This window comes from Diachasmimorpha longicaudata, chromosome 9 (genome assembly GCF_034640455.1).
Source record: "Diachasmimorpha longicaudata isolate KC_UGA_2023 chromosome 9, iyDiaLong2, whole genome shotgun sequence".
Classification (NCBI taxonomy): Eukaryota; Metazoa; Arthropoda; class Insecta; order Hymenoptera; family Braconidae; genus Diachasmimorpha; species Diachasmimorpha longicaudata.
In genome coordinates this window covers 5,080,374-5,096,139 of record NC_087233.1, presented here as the reverse complement: position 1 = coordinate 5,096,139, position 15,766 = coordinate 5,080,374, and the positions used below count along the sequence as shown (strand labels likewise).

At 39.0% G+C, this 15,766-nt stretch overlaps 2 protein-coding genes and 2 non-coding genes across 6 annotated transcripts; 1 reads left to right on the top strand and 3 right to left on the bottom strand.

Annotated features, from left to right (window-relative positions):
• The first annotated feature begins 257 nt into the window (after positions 1-257).
• Positions 258-7,749, top strand: LOC135165874 (ubiquitin-protein ligase E3B). 3 transcript variants are annotated; one of them, XR_010299589.1, is made up of 6 exons: positions 258-694; positions 1,473-2,116; positions 2,529-2,717; positions 4,126-5,862; positions 5,952-6,048; positions 6,476-6,615. XR_010299589.1 is itself a non-coding variant. In XM_064127634.1 (6 exons), the coding sequence occupies exons 2-6, from the start codon at positions 1,478-1,480 to the stop codon at positions 7,006-7,008; spliced, it is 3,201 nt and encodes a 1,066-aa protein (XP_063983704.1). In that variant the 5' UTR covers positions 260-544; positions 1,473-1,477; the 3' UTR covers positions 7,009-7,749. The 3 variants fall into 3 exon arrangements, 2 of the variants coding, with proteins under 2 accessions (XP_063983704.1, XP_063983703.1); XM_064127634.1 differs by adding an exon at positions 6,836-7,749 and having other exon boundaries at positions 260-544; positions 4,126-6,048; positions 6,476-6,752; XM_064127633.1 differs by adding an exon at positions 6,836-7,749 and having other exon boundaries at positions 260-694; positions 4,126-6,048; positions 6,476-6,752.
• On the bottom strand, positions 3,039-3,110 carry Trnah-gug (transfer RNA histidin (anticodon GUG)). Its single transcript has one exon. It is a non-coding gene; the product is annotated as a tRNA-His (tRNA).
• On the bottom strand, positions 3,256-3,327 carry Trnah-gug (transfer RNA histidin (anticodon GUG)). The gene has a single exon. It is a non-coding gene; the product is annotated as a tRNA-His (tRNA).
• LOC135165875 (proton-coupled amino acid transporter-like protein CG1139) lies at positions 7,655-14,370 on the bottom strand. Its single transcript, XM_064127635.1, has 8 exons — positions 14,175-14,370; positions 11,426-11,478; positions 10,871-10,996; positions 10,492-10,764; positions 9,826-9,910; positions 8,986-9,258; positions 8,556-8,904; positions 7,655-8,275 (listed from the first exon to the last, which is right to left on the bottom strand). The coding sequence occupies exons 1-8, from the start codon at positions 14,208-14,210 to the stop codon at positions 8,031-8,033; spliced, it is 1,440 nt and encodes a 479-aa protein (XP_063983705.1). The 5' UTR covers positions 14,211-14,370; the 3' UTR covers positions 7,655-8,030.
• Between the last annotated feature and the right edge of the window lie 1,396 nt (positions 14,371-15,766).

Sequence of the window (15,766 nt, the reverse complement as noted above, 5' to 3'; positions counted from 1 at the left end):
ACCCATTCACTTCCCTAGCACCAATCGTTAAATACATGTTGACAGCAAGAATGAAGTAATATTATTAATAATAATGTGGATTCATTAGCTATTTGATGATTTAAAACAATTCAAAATCACTTTTACTAATAAAAAAAATGTTAAAGTGACTGCTGAACATGAAGGGATTGCCATTACCGACCGTCAGTCAATTGTAGTCAGATGATGAAGAAAATTAACGGGTAAATAGGATTGGAACAAGAGTTCATTGTTTACTTCCCCCACTCGCTCAACAGACAACAATGGCGGCTATAGTGTACTGTCAAATGGAGAATGCAGTCGAGAGTTTTTAGTTCTAGAAAATAAAATTAACACTCACGTGATTGAAACAAAATGGCAACTCAATTGGCCGCTGTCTCCTGATTTTTTTGAGAAGTGTTGAGAGTGTTCAGTAGAGCTGGAAGTATTATTATTGTTTATCACAGCAGGAGGGGGCAGCAAAATTTGAGGGCATAAGACCATAATCCACTGGCTTGGATCATCTGTCTCTGTTTTTGTCAATTCAGTAAGAATTTTCAATGTTTTTTATCGTATGATCAAGTGATTTTGGAGGTTAACGAGTGTGGGGATGGTGTGGGTGCGAGAATTTCGAAGGTGAATTGAGGTTATTGAGGGGACATTGGACTTGTTGTCGAGGAAATTCAGGGGGGATCAGGTGAGATTTTTTGTTTACTGTTGTTGTTGGTTGGATATGACTTGAGTTATTGCGAAATAAGCTGTTGTTGATGGATAATTTTTGTGGAGGCGTTCGTTTTTTGTAATTATGGGCGTATTGTGAACCCAGTGACCTGTGGGTTATCATTAAACGTATCGATTTGATAAGTATGACGTGTTCAGTCACAGTTTTCATTCCATTCAGGTGCAATTATGGCACCTATTGTGTATTGGACAATTAAAAGTCAATGAATAATTTTTTTTATCTGCAAATGGTCTAGAAAACATCAGTGACGAAGTGGAAGAAACGAGATAAATTACTTTTGACTGTTGAACAGTTTTTTATGGATATCTCGATATCTAGGGAAGATACGAAAATTAGTGTTATGACTTTTTTGTAGAGGATATTGAGTACTACGACAAATGTCATGACAAAAATTTTGCTATCTCTCTTAGTTTCGGAGTTATTGCTCTAGATCTGGAGTCAGAGATGAGTCAACTCACCTCGTTTTACCATTTCGTTACTGAAAGGTCTCAGTAGGAGCCCCAAAAAGGTCAAATGCTGGGGTAGCCCCTAGTTATCACATGACTAACGGATCACAAAATACTTCATGACATGAAAAAGTCACCATTCTACTCTATAAATTAAAAAATCGATATATATAATTTTTTTTCATTTTTAAGTGTTCATTTTACCCTAATCCACCTCAATTATTTGTATTGCCTGTACTGCCCCCAGGTTTCCCATCTGTCTTCATCCAAAAAAAATTATTTTTCAGTAAAAATGTTCAAAGCAGAGGAGTCTCCGAAGGGCTCGTTCCTCCAGCAGACGAAGGCAGCTCGGGAGGGACGTGCCCACGAGAAGCGTCGCGAGACTGCAGTGGTGACAATTCAAGCAGCAGTTCGTGGTTGGCTCTCCCGTGGAAAATTCGCAAAGCAAATTCTCCTCGACTTCGACGACTTTTTTCCCACCGAGTCCACCACTGACAGCTCCATTGAGCTCAAGCCCATTCTCCAGGTGTTCCGGCACATCTCGCGTTTCCTGATCGTCTTCAAACGCAATCGAGACCAGTCTCGCATCGAGAGACTCTGCAGGTACCTCTCTAAGACCCTGCACTCCGAGCACCCCAAGTTCTCGTACGTGGGGATGGCCCTCCACAAGGAGCACTACATCACGTGGATCGCCCAGATGAAGACAGTTTTGTTGCACTGTATGCTGGGGCTGGACGATCTAAAGCCTGAACGTATTGGGAATCATCGGTCCATTTTACTGAGGCTCCACACACTCGTGAGCTTTACGTCCTCGGGGACATGGGCCATTCAGAGGGTCAAGGGAATGGAGAAATTGAAGGCTGGTATGCAGCAGTTGTGCGCCAATATCATGGGGCATCTAGTCAATAACGGATTTTATCCTGTTATGAAGGTGATTATTTATTATTCAGTTGTTACTAGATGTGATAGATAATTTTTTAATAAATTATAGAAGTGAATAGTGAAGTTTAAAATATTCTGAAACTTTCTAGGATGTTTTTGAAAATTGTAAAATACTTCGCAATACTGTGCAACATTTTAGACTGTTAAAAAATATTTTTGAACGCTCTGGACCGTTATGGGACATCCTAAAATATTTTGGACCATTATAGAACATTCTATAATTCCCTAAAGGACTTTAGATAGTCCCAAAAAGTCTCCTAGTCTTTTAATCTCACTACCTTCAACCCTCATGTCATTTTTGTAATTTACTTATCTAGGAAAATATTCCGATATTTAGACAAACACCTTAAACATGATTATAAGAACAAGATTTTAATTCGTGAATTGGTTTTTGTTTTTAGGTATTATTGGTGAAGGGTTTGGAGAGAACCAACATATCCCTGAAACCTGTTGCCCTGTCAGCTGCTGTCACCCTCACAATGAGACCTCTGATATCTTCCCAGATGTCTGATAAACTCATATCACTGTTCCTCATCAATATCTTCAGTGTTCCTGCCCTGGTTTATCACCTGAACGAACAAGCACCTGAGGTGAGTAACTCAAAAATAATGGGATCCAATTTTGGCAGTTTCAAAATTTATTTTACATCTCCAACGTCACCACTCTATTGCATTGCAAATTAAATCCTAATCTTCCAATTTTATTGCATAAACCTAAATTTCAATTCGTGTCTTACCCCAACCACCTAGACATAACATAATTTGGAGAAACAACTGGTCTCACACAATTTAACCCCCGCGAACACCGCAAAATAGTCCTGTAATTATCGTCCCAAAAAATCGAAACACTTCCCCCACCTTCGGAATATTTTTTTTTTTTAACAAAAACCAAAAAAAAAATTTGATGGCGCCTGCCGTGACCCGGATTCGAACCGGGGTAGCTACGGCCACAACGTAGAATCATAACCACTAGATCATCACGGCTAGGGAACCTTATAATTCCAGTCTCTAGCTCCAGAAACCCGTTCTCCGAGCTTAATTCACCGATATAAAACGTATGAACACCGAATATCACGTTATCCGATGATTTTTCATGATTTAAAATGAAAAAAAAATCAGCCTTGCACATTGCCGTGACCCGGATTCGAACCGGGGTGGCTACGGCCACAACGTAGAATCCTAACCACTAGATCATCACGGCTATGGAAGACCTGTGAGATTCTGACTTTTTCTTATCGGTCTTACCATGAGAATTCGATGTGCGATATTTTCGGAAACTCCCTCCAAATTGTTCATACTATTTTTATTATTTATTCGGCGTATTCTCGATGAAATTTATTTTTTTTACTGCTCATCGGAAATTCATTTACAATATTTATTAGCTATGAATCAGATATAATAAATCTGTTGTCAGATTTCTAAAATAAAAATTAAATAAATTTTTATTTTTCAAATACTTTTATTTAATTTTGAAAAAACTTATTGATAGCAGTCATTGTTATCGATTTAAATTTATTTATATTAAATATATTTCCCTGCATACGGTGGAAGTGAGTTGTGGCGACATCTGTGGGAGCGCACGTGCGGTTATTTTCCGTTTCATGAATTTTATCGTATGGTAAACTGGACTCGAAACAAACCCAAAATTTCATTGATTTCTTTGCTCAACTCTTTCATTAATTTTAAAATTTTAAAAATTTTTCTTAATATGATATTTTTTATTGAATGTTTTTTTTCACTTTTCGGACTAGAAGTGAAAGCAGAATTTTCTTAATTACATATATATATCCGTTAAATATATATATGTCCGTTTTATTCTATCAAACGTGTCCCCACACCATCTCCTTTCCATATCCTGACCATCTCCCATAATTCACCCCGAACACTACCAGAACTCACGCATCAGTTCCTGAAGACGATCACCACCAGTCTTGACCTCTCACGCCACTCTACCTCACCCCACCAGTTGGATTCAACTCACAAGACGACTCAATTTCAGTGCATCAGATCGTTCGTGACTCACAGTTTGTTTCCGCGGAGTCTGGAGCTCCTGAACTCGGACCAGAATCTCCGAATAATCTTCAACGCCCTGGAGGGTAGTTACGCCCTCTGCCTGCTGGCCAATCTAACCCAGCTCGCGTCGATAGAGTCCGAGGAACTCCTCAAGGACCTCTACTTCCCCTCCTTCACCGTCGTGGTAACGAAGATGTTGCAATCCTGCCAGCAATACGTTGTCTCGAAGCAGAGCAATCTGACCCATTGGCATCCAGTGCTGGGTTGTTTTGCACAGCCAGTGGATCCCCGCCTGCACTCGGCGATTGGCTACACGAAAGTCCAACTGGGTCTTCTCTGGAGCGGTCGAATTGTTCAGCAGCTGATGGGCAAGAGCCTCACGGAAATCGTCGAGAAGGAGGTGATCATCACTGATAACAATCAGAGCACCTCCAACACCAACATCTTCAAACGGGCGTTCTTCGAGACCCGCGGCAACCGGAACAACTCTACCAAGAATTGGCGGAAGCTCGGCAGCCCGGAGACGACGAAAATTGCGTTGATCTGCTCACTATATCAGACCGCACTCCACACCCTTACCCAACTGAAGCTGGACATCTTGACAGGGCTGTGCTACCAGGACAAGATACTCTACCACCTCTGGCTGTTCCTCAACACACTCGGACCAAACTGCGGACTAAAAGCATTTCTAGATCATCTCGCAGCGAATCCCAAGTGCACCGCCCTGGAATTCCAGATGCTCATATTCTTCTGCGACTGCATGACACACTACGTGACAATTCTCGATGACATGGAGATGTACGAACAGCAGGAGCCGTTCAAACTCCAGGACTTTGTGACGATGGGCTTCTTCCTGAATCAGTTTTTGTATAAGGGAGTACTGGGGAATCTCTTTGACGTGAGGACCGTAGCCAGTAATCCGCTGTTCGTCAGTCTTCACACGTTGCTGATGGTGATCTACAGGAGGGACTGCAGACGGACCTTTTGCCCCGAGGGACACTGGCTGGCGAAGGAAGTCCGAGTCTCCGGGTTTCTGGCGGATCTGGAGAAGGGACGAAGAGGAGCAGCGCTGCTCCTATCGAAGATGCCTCACGTTATTCCTCACTCGGAGCGTGTAGTTCTGTTCAGAAAGCACGTGGCGGATGAAAAAGCGGTTCTTGGACTGACCGAATCCGCCTGCAACAGCCCTCCCTCCACTCTCATAGCTGTTCACAGATCGAGAATTGTTGAGGATGGCTATCGTCAGCTGGCGATGCTACCGTCCCAAGCTCTGAAAGGTGTCATCAGAGTCAGATTCGTCAATAAGCAGGGACTCGACGAAGCTGGCATTGATCAGGATGGCGTCTTCAAGGAGTTCCTCGAGGAGACCATCAAACGCGTGTTTGATCCTTCCTTGAATCTCTTCAAGGCGACGACGGAGAATCGTCTTTATCCCTCGCCGACGTCGTACATGCAGGAGAATCATCTTCAGCTGTTTGAGTTCGTTGGCCGGATGCTGGGGAAGGCAGTTTACGAGGGAATTGTTGTAGACGTTCCCTTTGCATCATTCTTCGTTTCCCAATTCTCCGGTCAAGCAGGTGGCGCCTTGTACAGCTGGCTCGACGACCTCGCCTCCTTGGATCGGGATCTGTACAGAAGTCTGACACTTGTCAAGCATTACAACAGCGATGTCAGACAGCTCGAGCTCACCTTCTCCCTGAATGAAGACGTTATGGGAGCATTGGTAACTCATGAACTCAATCCTGGGGGCAAAGCTCAACCTGTCACTAATTTTAATAAGATTAATTACATTCATCATATGGCCCACTTCAGAATGCACCGACAGATTAAGGACCAAACGGCTGCTTTCATCAAGGGATTCAAGAGCATCATCAATCCGGAGTGGCTTTCTTTGTTCTCCACGCCTGAGGTAGGTGTCTAGGTATATTTTTTACTTAAATCACTAGGTCTTTTTTCATTTCTCGCGGTGGTCCAGATGGTTAACATCCATAGTTTGACGGTGGAATTTACTTCCGGATTATTTAATCAAATTATTGCAGATTCTAGGAAGTTTAGGGAATTTCTAGTAATGGATTCTACTTTCTGATGATTGTGTTGACTTTTTCACCGAGAAGTCTTCGGGTCATCCATAAAATTTATAGGCTTCTGGTGCCATCTAGGGATTTTCTAGTTTATTTTCACGTTTTCTTCTACAAAATGAGGATTAGGAGTTAAAAACAGAATTCGATAAAATAATTAAAAACTAATGGTTCCTACCAAAAACTTTTGCAAACTTTCGTCGAAAGTTAGACGAATCCTCCTCGAACTGTTGGGATTATCATTATTATTTTGCACAGCTACAACGTCTGATCTCGGGGGATAACGTACCGCTAGACCTGCGGGATTTGCGAAAATATACGCAATACTACGGCGGTTTTCACGACAGCCATCGAGTTGTTTGTTGGTTGTGGGATATCCTTGAAAAGGATTTCAGTGAGGAAGAACGAGGTCTTTTTCTCAAATTTGTAACTAGTTGTTCAAAGTCACCGCTTCTTGGCTTCGCATACTTGGAGCCGCCATTCTCTATCAGGTGTGTTGAGGTGGGTGATGATGAGGACACGGGAGACACTATCGGTGAGTACTTCATCTTTAAGTAATGAACAAGTCCCTTTGGAGTGAGGAAGACAGGAAGATTGTCCAATTTTTAATTCTTCTAGGAAGCGTCATCAGGGGATTTTTCACCATTCGAAAGAAAGATCCGCAGAATCGTCTACCAACATCATCAACTTGCTTCAATCTCCTCAAGCTCCCGAACTACCAGAAGAAGAGCACATTGAGGGAGAAATTGAGGTACGCTGTGACAAGCAATACTGGATTTGAGTTGTCATAACAAAAGATCGAGGACGAGCGAGAAGAAAATCCTGGACCAAAGAAAATCGATAAAAATCGAGGGAAAAATTCTTACGCATCCCCCAATGCTGTAGTGAACCAAATCATCAGTCATTCTCATGAATGCTAATGAGAGAATTTTGATGAGAAACACTGTGGATATACAGTGAGTGATAGGTACTGACGCGAACTGAAATATAATGATTATTTCATGAACCTGAAGAGGTAGATCCTTGAATGTAGATTGAATCAATAGTCGGGAAAATTTCCAGCTCCAAACACTACTCATCGACCCTTTTATCTCTTCAGCTTGTCCAGATATCGGGAAAATAGTCTTGAAGGTCAACTAGGCAAATTTGGCCTTGAAAACTTCTTCCACGATTTCTCAGTAAGTTACGGGCATAAAGGGGTTTATGACCAGTGTTTTGAGAGGGTAATTTTTCGGGCTCTCAAGTGGTATAAACCAAAATAACCACCGGGGATATTTTACTATTTTTTACCACTCAGTTTTAACGATGTAAACACAACGTAAGAAATAATTAGTAGAAATTTTATTTGAATCTTAGGTTTTGCAAATTCATTCTCACTTAGATGCCATGTCATTTGTTTACGTTATTAATGAAATGATAAATCATGGAATTTCATACTTCTGTACATTAAAAATTGTTTAATATTCTTTTAACAAGCGCAAACATGTCTATTATATACAAAATGTCACAAATATACATAATTTCATTAATCACATCGTATGACAAATTATATTACCTTATATAATACAGTTTTACATTCACAGGATCTTTCGAACCAGTCACATTCTGCATCACATATTCAACTGTTTGATATCAACAGTTGAGTTTAAATAAAAAAATAATAGTCTCTTATCATATCATAAATTCACTCAACAACAGTCATAAATATTACATATTTAAAAAATACTCTGCTTAGGAATGATCCTGACTCCATTGTGACTGAACAGCCGTGAAGAAAAATAATTTTTCTCCTTTATCTGATGATTATCTTAAATTACGAGAATGACTCGATGATTTTACTCAGACTAGTGTAGGTCCCTACAACGAGACCCAGAAGCCCAAACAGTATGAGAGAACCGTTTTTGGCGACCATTATGCAATTCTGGGTGGAGTCCTGAACACTCCAGAAGGTGCAGGTCTCGATTATGGCGGGGAAGGCTAGACCAAGGGCGGAGAGACACAGGGCACCGAAGAGGGAGATGAAGAGCTCCAGTCTGGGTACAGCCATTGCCAGGAAAACTGAAACCGGATAAATAAACATTATTCAGGATCACGTTAGCACATGTGGTGCTACGACAAAGGGGCTCCAAGATAGTCCTGTGGAATAGCCAGGGAAGTTTCCTGATTGCGGTGACTTTCTAGGGATTTTTGCCCTTTGGTAGACGAATCCGGAAGAAAAAGTCCTGGAGGGCTCGGTAAGGACAGTTCTTCCGCTGAAATTTCCCTGGCTATCGAATGAAGTGGTTCCCCATCCTCTGGATAATCGTATTAAATTCGAAATGGTAGATTATGTACTTACAGGTGCCCATGACTAGTGTCGTCCTTACAACGTACTCCCACATGATCTTTCTCTCCTTAATCCTCTTAGACAGGTAGACGTTCCACGCAATGTCGATGGCGGGATAGCACTGGAGTGCGTGTGTTACGTAGATGGATAGTGCGAGGAGAATCTGCACGACTTTGGCTGAGACATCGTCAGCAGGAAGATTCAACGTCAGACTGCCCTTAACGCCTGACCCATATCGCACGTAACCGAAGAGGCCCATGAAGACGTACAGGAAGATGATAACACTCATCCCACTGTTGAGAACTCCAAAGGGTGTCATGAACTTCTTGGGATTTTTCATCTCGTTCTCCAGAGGAATCATCTACGGGCAAGTCAAGGAAGATTTTTGTTAATTTGAACATAATTATAATGGAATGTGTGATCACTCAGACAATTTACTTACAACACCGATAGCCTCGAGTGCAAATAACACTGTTCCGAAGAAAAGTGGAAAATCCTGTACAGTTCCTAGTGCATGTTTACCCTCGAAACTTATCGGATCCCGGAAAATGAAGTACAGGATAATTCCGAAGCTGACGAAAGTTATTCCGTTAGCAACTGTTGAAAATGGCGCCAACAGCTTCAAGTTTCTTATCCAGTTGATGAATATCAATGGAAGCAATGTTGCGAGCATGTAGTACTCGAGTTTTATTTCACCGACGTACGAATCGATCGCCTGGGGATGCATAAAACATTCATTAATGATGAGGTGTCTAATTTTCCAAGACAACGAAGGGTATAATTTACGAGTTTCTAGAGTAAACAGACTGAAAATCACTTATTTTCGTTGACAAGATAATTTCCGGTTCGAAGCACTGGTCATGAACTCCTTCATCAATTTAATATTTTGTGATACTGCGGTAGTTCATTTCAAGGTCATGTTTGTTTACATTCAGAACTTCACGGCGCATGAGGAGATGAAAAGGTTCATGAACGGTAACTCCAGAAGTCCGAGGACTTTAAAAATCGTTCGTCTGGAAGTAGAAACATTTTCACTCCAGAACTTCGTTGAAGGACCTCGTTATCTCCTCAAGATGCCCCGATATCGCTGCAGTTAAACTCAAGGTCACCCTTGTTTACATTTGCACGTCAAAATGTTAATGAGGAGAGACAACGGGTCATGACCAGTGTTTTGAATTCAGAATTTTCTCGGTTTTCTGATGACACTATTTATGGGTTTCAAAATCGAACTTGTTTGCAATTAAAAATAATTATAGCCGAGTTAAGTAGTTGATAAACTCACACTCTTTAAATTCTCCGAAATGAACACAACGTACACGCAGCATGTGCCCAGCTGATAAATCAACAAAAAAATGTTAACAATGTGTCTGAAAGAAACATACAGAAATACCAATTATTGAAACGTTCAAGTGGAAAAAAAAACGTGTCGTGAAATGATAATTAGGAGTGTTATTGTTAGGCTGTTGATGTGCGAGAAGGACATAGTTGTTCACACGTATTATCATACTTTCAACGGAAAGAATCCCTAGAAACATGGAATTGTTTTACTTATCGTGAATCACCTCACAGGTATTTTATTCATTAGTCAGGGACGATTTTTAATGACTCACTAATTAATGAACTGGGTTATCAATTCCCCACGATTTATCGTGGAATTTTTTCTTACAATCATTTATTTAATTTGCGGAATTGAAAGAGTACAGGGATTATATTTTCACAATTGGATCGATCAATCAATTAATCAACCAATCGATCAATCAGTCAATCGCAAAAAATATTTTTTGAGAATTAAGCAGAGTTTTCTTTAGTTCCTTTTTATGAGTTGAAAAAGCGACTCAATAAATTGGAAAAAAAATCAGGTTTTTATTTTTTAGAGAAAATTAGAAAAATGAAAATAGCGATTATGATTTTTTTTTAATTTGTAAAATGCTGTTATCATTGAACTTACGGCACAGCTGGTGCTATTGGCCTGAGGAACTTTGGCCCCTCTTCCAACGCCGCCTCGGCAACTGCCTCATAAGTGAGTGACGGCACTAGTCGTCTCTTACAAAGCTCATACTCCGATCTAATTAACAGCCTTATGCAGTACGTGCAGAGAAATCCAATAATAATTGTTCCAACGATTCCTACCGCATATCCAGCGTGCAAAAACGCGAGAGGCATCGCTAAAATTCCCGTCCCTAAACTGCCCTTCAATAGGTGAAATAACGTATCCCAAGTTCTGGAAAAAAATATCACTAATTAACTCCAGTGATACAAACACCCGTTCAGTCATTTTTTTTAATGGAAACGATAAAGTTGATGTTAATTATCTCGGTTTTACGTACGTCGTGGGGTGTGCAACTTGACGATTAGCGTACGGATCATATTCTACCGCAAACTCTTTACTCGTTCTCGGCCAATTTTTGAGTTCAACTGTGAAGACATCGTTACTAGATTTAGCTGACTTTTCACTGAAAAATAAAATCATGTTGTGGATTAAAAAAAAATTTTCATCAGTTGTGCGTAAAGTAGATATTAACACTAGTGCGCAAAGTGTTTTTTATTTCTTGTGAGAGTATAACACGTCTCAAAAGAACCCGGAGAAACTTCTCACAAATTAAAATTAGCCCATTTGAAAACGAATGATCAAATATATATTTATATTCTGACACGAGTGCGTAAAGTATTTTTTTACCTACGGAGTGTGTTCAGTGTACGTCAAGGACGTCAATGCTTCAACTCCAGGTGACTTCTTTTTTATCGTACCACATAAAATATTAAATTTTCTGCAGGCGAATAGTGCGGAAATTTTTTCTTTCCCCACAAGTGTCAAAAATACTTTTTCCGCACTCACCAAAATATTTTCTCAATTTATAAATTATCCTGTCGGATCTTCTCACCTTTTTTCATTACTTGTGGCAGTGTATCGTCCATCTTTCACCCCTAAGCTCTCCTGCAACATAAAAACAGTGAAATAATCAAAAATTTCAAATAAAAATTTTTTTTTTTTCAAAGTGCTCCAATTTAAAATTCCAGAAATTCTATTTCCGGTTGATAGTATCAATTACTGCCTTTCAAATGACTAATAAATTCAATATTCAATGAACTCGAAAAGTAGTAATCATTATTCTCATAAATAATTGAACACCTCCGTTACGTGTGCCACACTGAGAAAAATGATTTCAGTTTATGTACTATGGATTTCACTGCATAATACAACGAGTGGATGGCCTTCAACCACCACTGCACCATTCACACGTTTGAGAGTACCTAGTAATGCAATACCATTTAATGCGCCCATTATTTTTGTCCTTATCATTGTAATTATCTGTTTTGAAATAAATTGTTCAAAGAGATAGTGAAGCAAAATCTCCGACGACTGTACTCGATCCATTCGAGGGTGAAATTTCAAGGGGCTCGGGCACCGTAGGATTTAATACCGTCGTTTGACCCTGATGAGGGTCAATTCACCCCGTTTTTTCAAACCCCCGAATTCCAACTGGTTTTGGAAGAAATCCGAGTGGGGAATAAAATCAAATTAATTGTCAAATGAATAAATAGTAGAGTCAAGTTAATGGGGACAGTTGTGCGGTCAGTGTTTTTATAAGAAAAATTGTTTTCAATGGACAGAAACAGGATTGAAAAAACAGCGTAAAAAATTATTAGAAACAGGACCAATGTCCTTGGCATGGATCGGCGGATATAGACAGTGAATAGAAGAAAATCCCGTACACATTTGGATGTTATGCAACGTTGGTTGTAAACATAAACTTGTTATCGAGTATAAAATACATCGAGGGCTTATACATAAACAATTTGCCCGGATACATCCCAAAAGATAAAAATTCTCTCGCAATTTTCGTGCGCCATTCACTCAGAAAATCTGTAAACCATTTTCTCACTCGTTAATTATAAAAAGGATCAGCTGCTTCAAAATAAATATTGACATTTCACCCTCACGAGTGTCTCGCAAAGGTCAAATACACAAGGAAAGCGTTACTGATCCTCACATGAAGGTCAACCATCGGTATTAAAGGGCGACCCTTGCGATTGACCTTCGTGGACATCAGACAAACATTTCATACATCCAAATCATTCGATTCTCCGTCAGTGCATTTTACTTTAGTGATTTTTTAATTTTTTACCACAACATAAATATACACCACTCGCTCAATAGTAGACCCGTCTAATCTTGACTAATACGCGCACGAGACACTGTATCCCTAAGTAAACTCACCCGCTGTTATCAATGAAATTAGCACGCACGAGGAAAGTCAATGAAAAAAATTTTTATTGCCATTGCAACTGTTGTTGATGGAATCTTCAAGTTTATTATGAACTTTTATGCCCTAGAGAGGGGGGGGGACAGTGTTTAGAGCTGGAGGGGGCTTTTGTAAGGGTTAAATTGGATTCGTTGGGGGGGAGGGGGGGGGCTGAACCCCTGTGAGTTGGGAAAATTCGTAAAAATAGTAATAAAAATGTAGATCAGAGTATTTTACGGGAAGAAATACGTAAAAAATTGGGGAGGGGGGCCAGGCCCCTCCAGGGCTGATGAGCGGGGCGGGAGGGGGGGCTATAGAGACCCCTAGAAATATTGGCAATAACAAATTGTTCCTTTGAATATTTTTTTTTTCATCTATTCTTTCATTTCTATCCGGGAATAATTTTTTTCTCCATTTTTCATTAAAAATATCTGAAAGGAATTCGATTAATCAGTTTTCCTTGACTCTTCCGAACATTATCGATCAAATGGTTTATTCGTTCAGTCGCGGATTGGCATTATTATCTCAAGAGCGTGAGAGATTATGGGGGAGAAGAAATGAGAATCGATAGCGCTGATATATTTCTCTTTTAAATTTGTTTTTCGTTCCTGTGCAATTTCGATTTCGTTTATTGTTTATTATTGTCGTTGGCATCAAGGCCCTCTGTGCACTTCCGGTGTGATCTAATTAGCAGGAAAACGATTAGTTTAACGCTCAAGTGCGACCGTCAATCTTGGATGTTTGAATTATTATTTTTTAACGTATGTCTTGGGTTGTTCGTTGCATTTACATTTTAATGTTCACTTTTTCAGTTAGTTATGACAGGTAATGTTGAAGGTTAGACGGGATGATAACTATTGGGATAAGTATTGGGTTCTGTTATTTAATTTATTTATCTGTGGAATTTATTCGGTTGATAATTCCCGACAGTAATTTTCCTTTTTTCTACGTAAAACTTTGTTTATGAATCTCAAAAAAAATGTTCATTCTCTATTTTTATCAATAGAATAAAAGTCAATGGATTTGTGTCTTCTACATTTTTACATTTTTTTTCGCATAATAATTAACTTATTTAGGATTTTTTCGGGTGAAAAAAATATCGGCTGCAACACAGTTTCAGTTCATTCGAACGCGGTTAATCCCCTAACGAGCCCTTTTATCAAAAAATATCATAGAACATTTTTTGTTGACAATTCAATTGTCTACAAAAAAGGTCTCTTGACTTTTCCCTCTAAACCCCTTCGTTTTCAAAATAATTCCCATTTTTGAAGAGTCTTCTACAAAATTTGTTTCCACAATTTTTAAAAGGTGAAATTTTTTTATAAAATTAAATATATAAATATATTAAATATATTAAATATATTAAATATATATAATGAATACTCACAGCACTTCCAACAAATCCTGGATTATCCCTCGACATGATTCGATCACTCACAAAAAAACTTGTCAAAACTCAAAAAAAAAAAAATTAAAACAACGAAAAAAAAAAATGTTCCTTGTGTTCTGTCAATCTGAACTTGTCATTCTGACAGGTGCGGTAGTCGGAATGAAACTGTTCTATCAGCGTCTACCGTACAAATTCATATACCACCCGCCAACGCCACTCCACACATTAACAATGCGCCATAACTCACTTCTTACCTTGAAATACTTAACACAACTTCACACGTACGTACACATCAGCACCTACGATTTTATTATATTATCCAGTCGGGCAAATATAACTGAACATTATGGACAAACATTCCAGACAGAGCGTAATGTGTTTACATTATCTCGTGCATTTGCGTGAATTGATGAGCAGTTTCTGGGAGGGAAATCACTCGTTACAGGGAAATTGACGTTAATTTTTTTAAAACGTTTTCTGGGAGGTAAACGCTTGTAACCCCAGAATTATTGATCATTAGGGTTCGGTTACCCCATTTACCCCTTTAAGAAGTCAATTTAGAAGTCTCGAAGAAGATTAAGCTCTATAAACTTTTGTTTTCCCACATAATTCAGAAATTTTCAATTAAGGAATTGATTTTTCGTAATTTTTCAGCGATCGATCGCTCAAATAATTTTTTTAATTGCGTCATTCCTTGTTCCAAATTTCTTAACACTAATTGTTTATTTGTAGAAAGTCTTTTCAATATCTTACGTTTAAAAATTATCATTTCCGCAATTTGTTGGCGTAAAAATATTTTTACGAGAAAAGATATTCATTAGAAAAAATATTCAAATAATTTTAGCTCTTGTCTAAAAAATTTGATTGTTCGCAGTTTTTTTATTGACAGTTATTCATTCATTTTTGCGGAATGACATTTTACAGCTACAATAAATACTTGCGAAGAATGTGAATTTTTTCGAGTTATCCAATTGTTATTGCTATTTTTTTTTATTGATAATGTCATTTTTTTGCTCACACAATTTATGGTAAAAGTAGTGGGGCATGATAAATATTTGAAAATAAGTATTTTTTCTAGCTAATCTAATGGTGTCGCACACTGCCCTGAGGGGTTCAATTTCCCAATAGAAGTTATAGAATTTTATTGATTTTTAATCACCTTGGACATAGAAAAAACTCAGGGGCATGGTGCAACGACACTGTACTATTGCTCTCCCTAATATCGCCAATATGTCACTGGAAAGGAAAAATCTGAAGTGAGGAAGGTCACGACATTGGACTTATTCAGACTGAAAAAAGGAGGAAGTGAATTTTTTATGATAATTATCAATGACAATATTGTTGGTGATGTGAATTATCATCTTCCTTGCGACCATCACCAGACTCCCAGTTTAAAATTCATGTCAGCGCAGCGGTGACTCAGAAATTGTCCGGGAGAATCCTTAATAGATTACCAAGATAATCATCTTGTGTGAGAAACGACTGTTGCAGATTTTCAATGACGAAATCGTTTGTAACGGTAAATCAGCTGTGACAATGAACGATTTCCCGGTGTTTTACATTTTTCTAATTACTTGGAGTTTAATGAC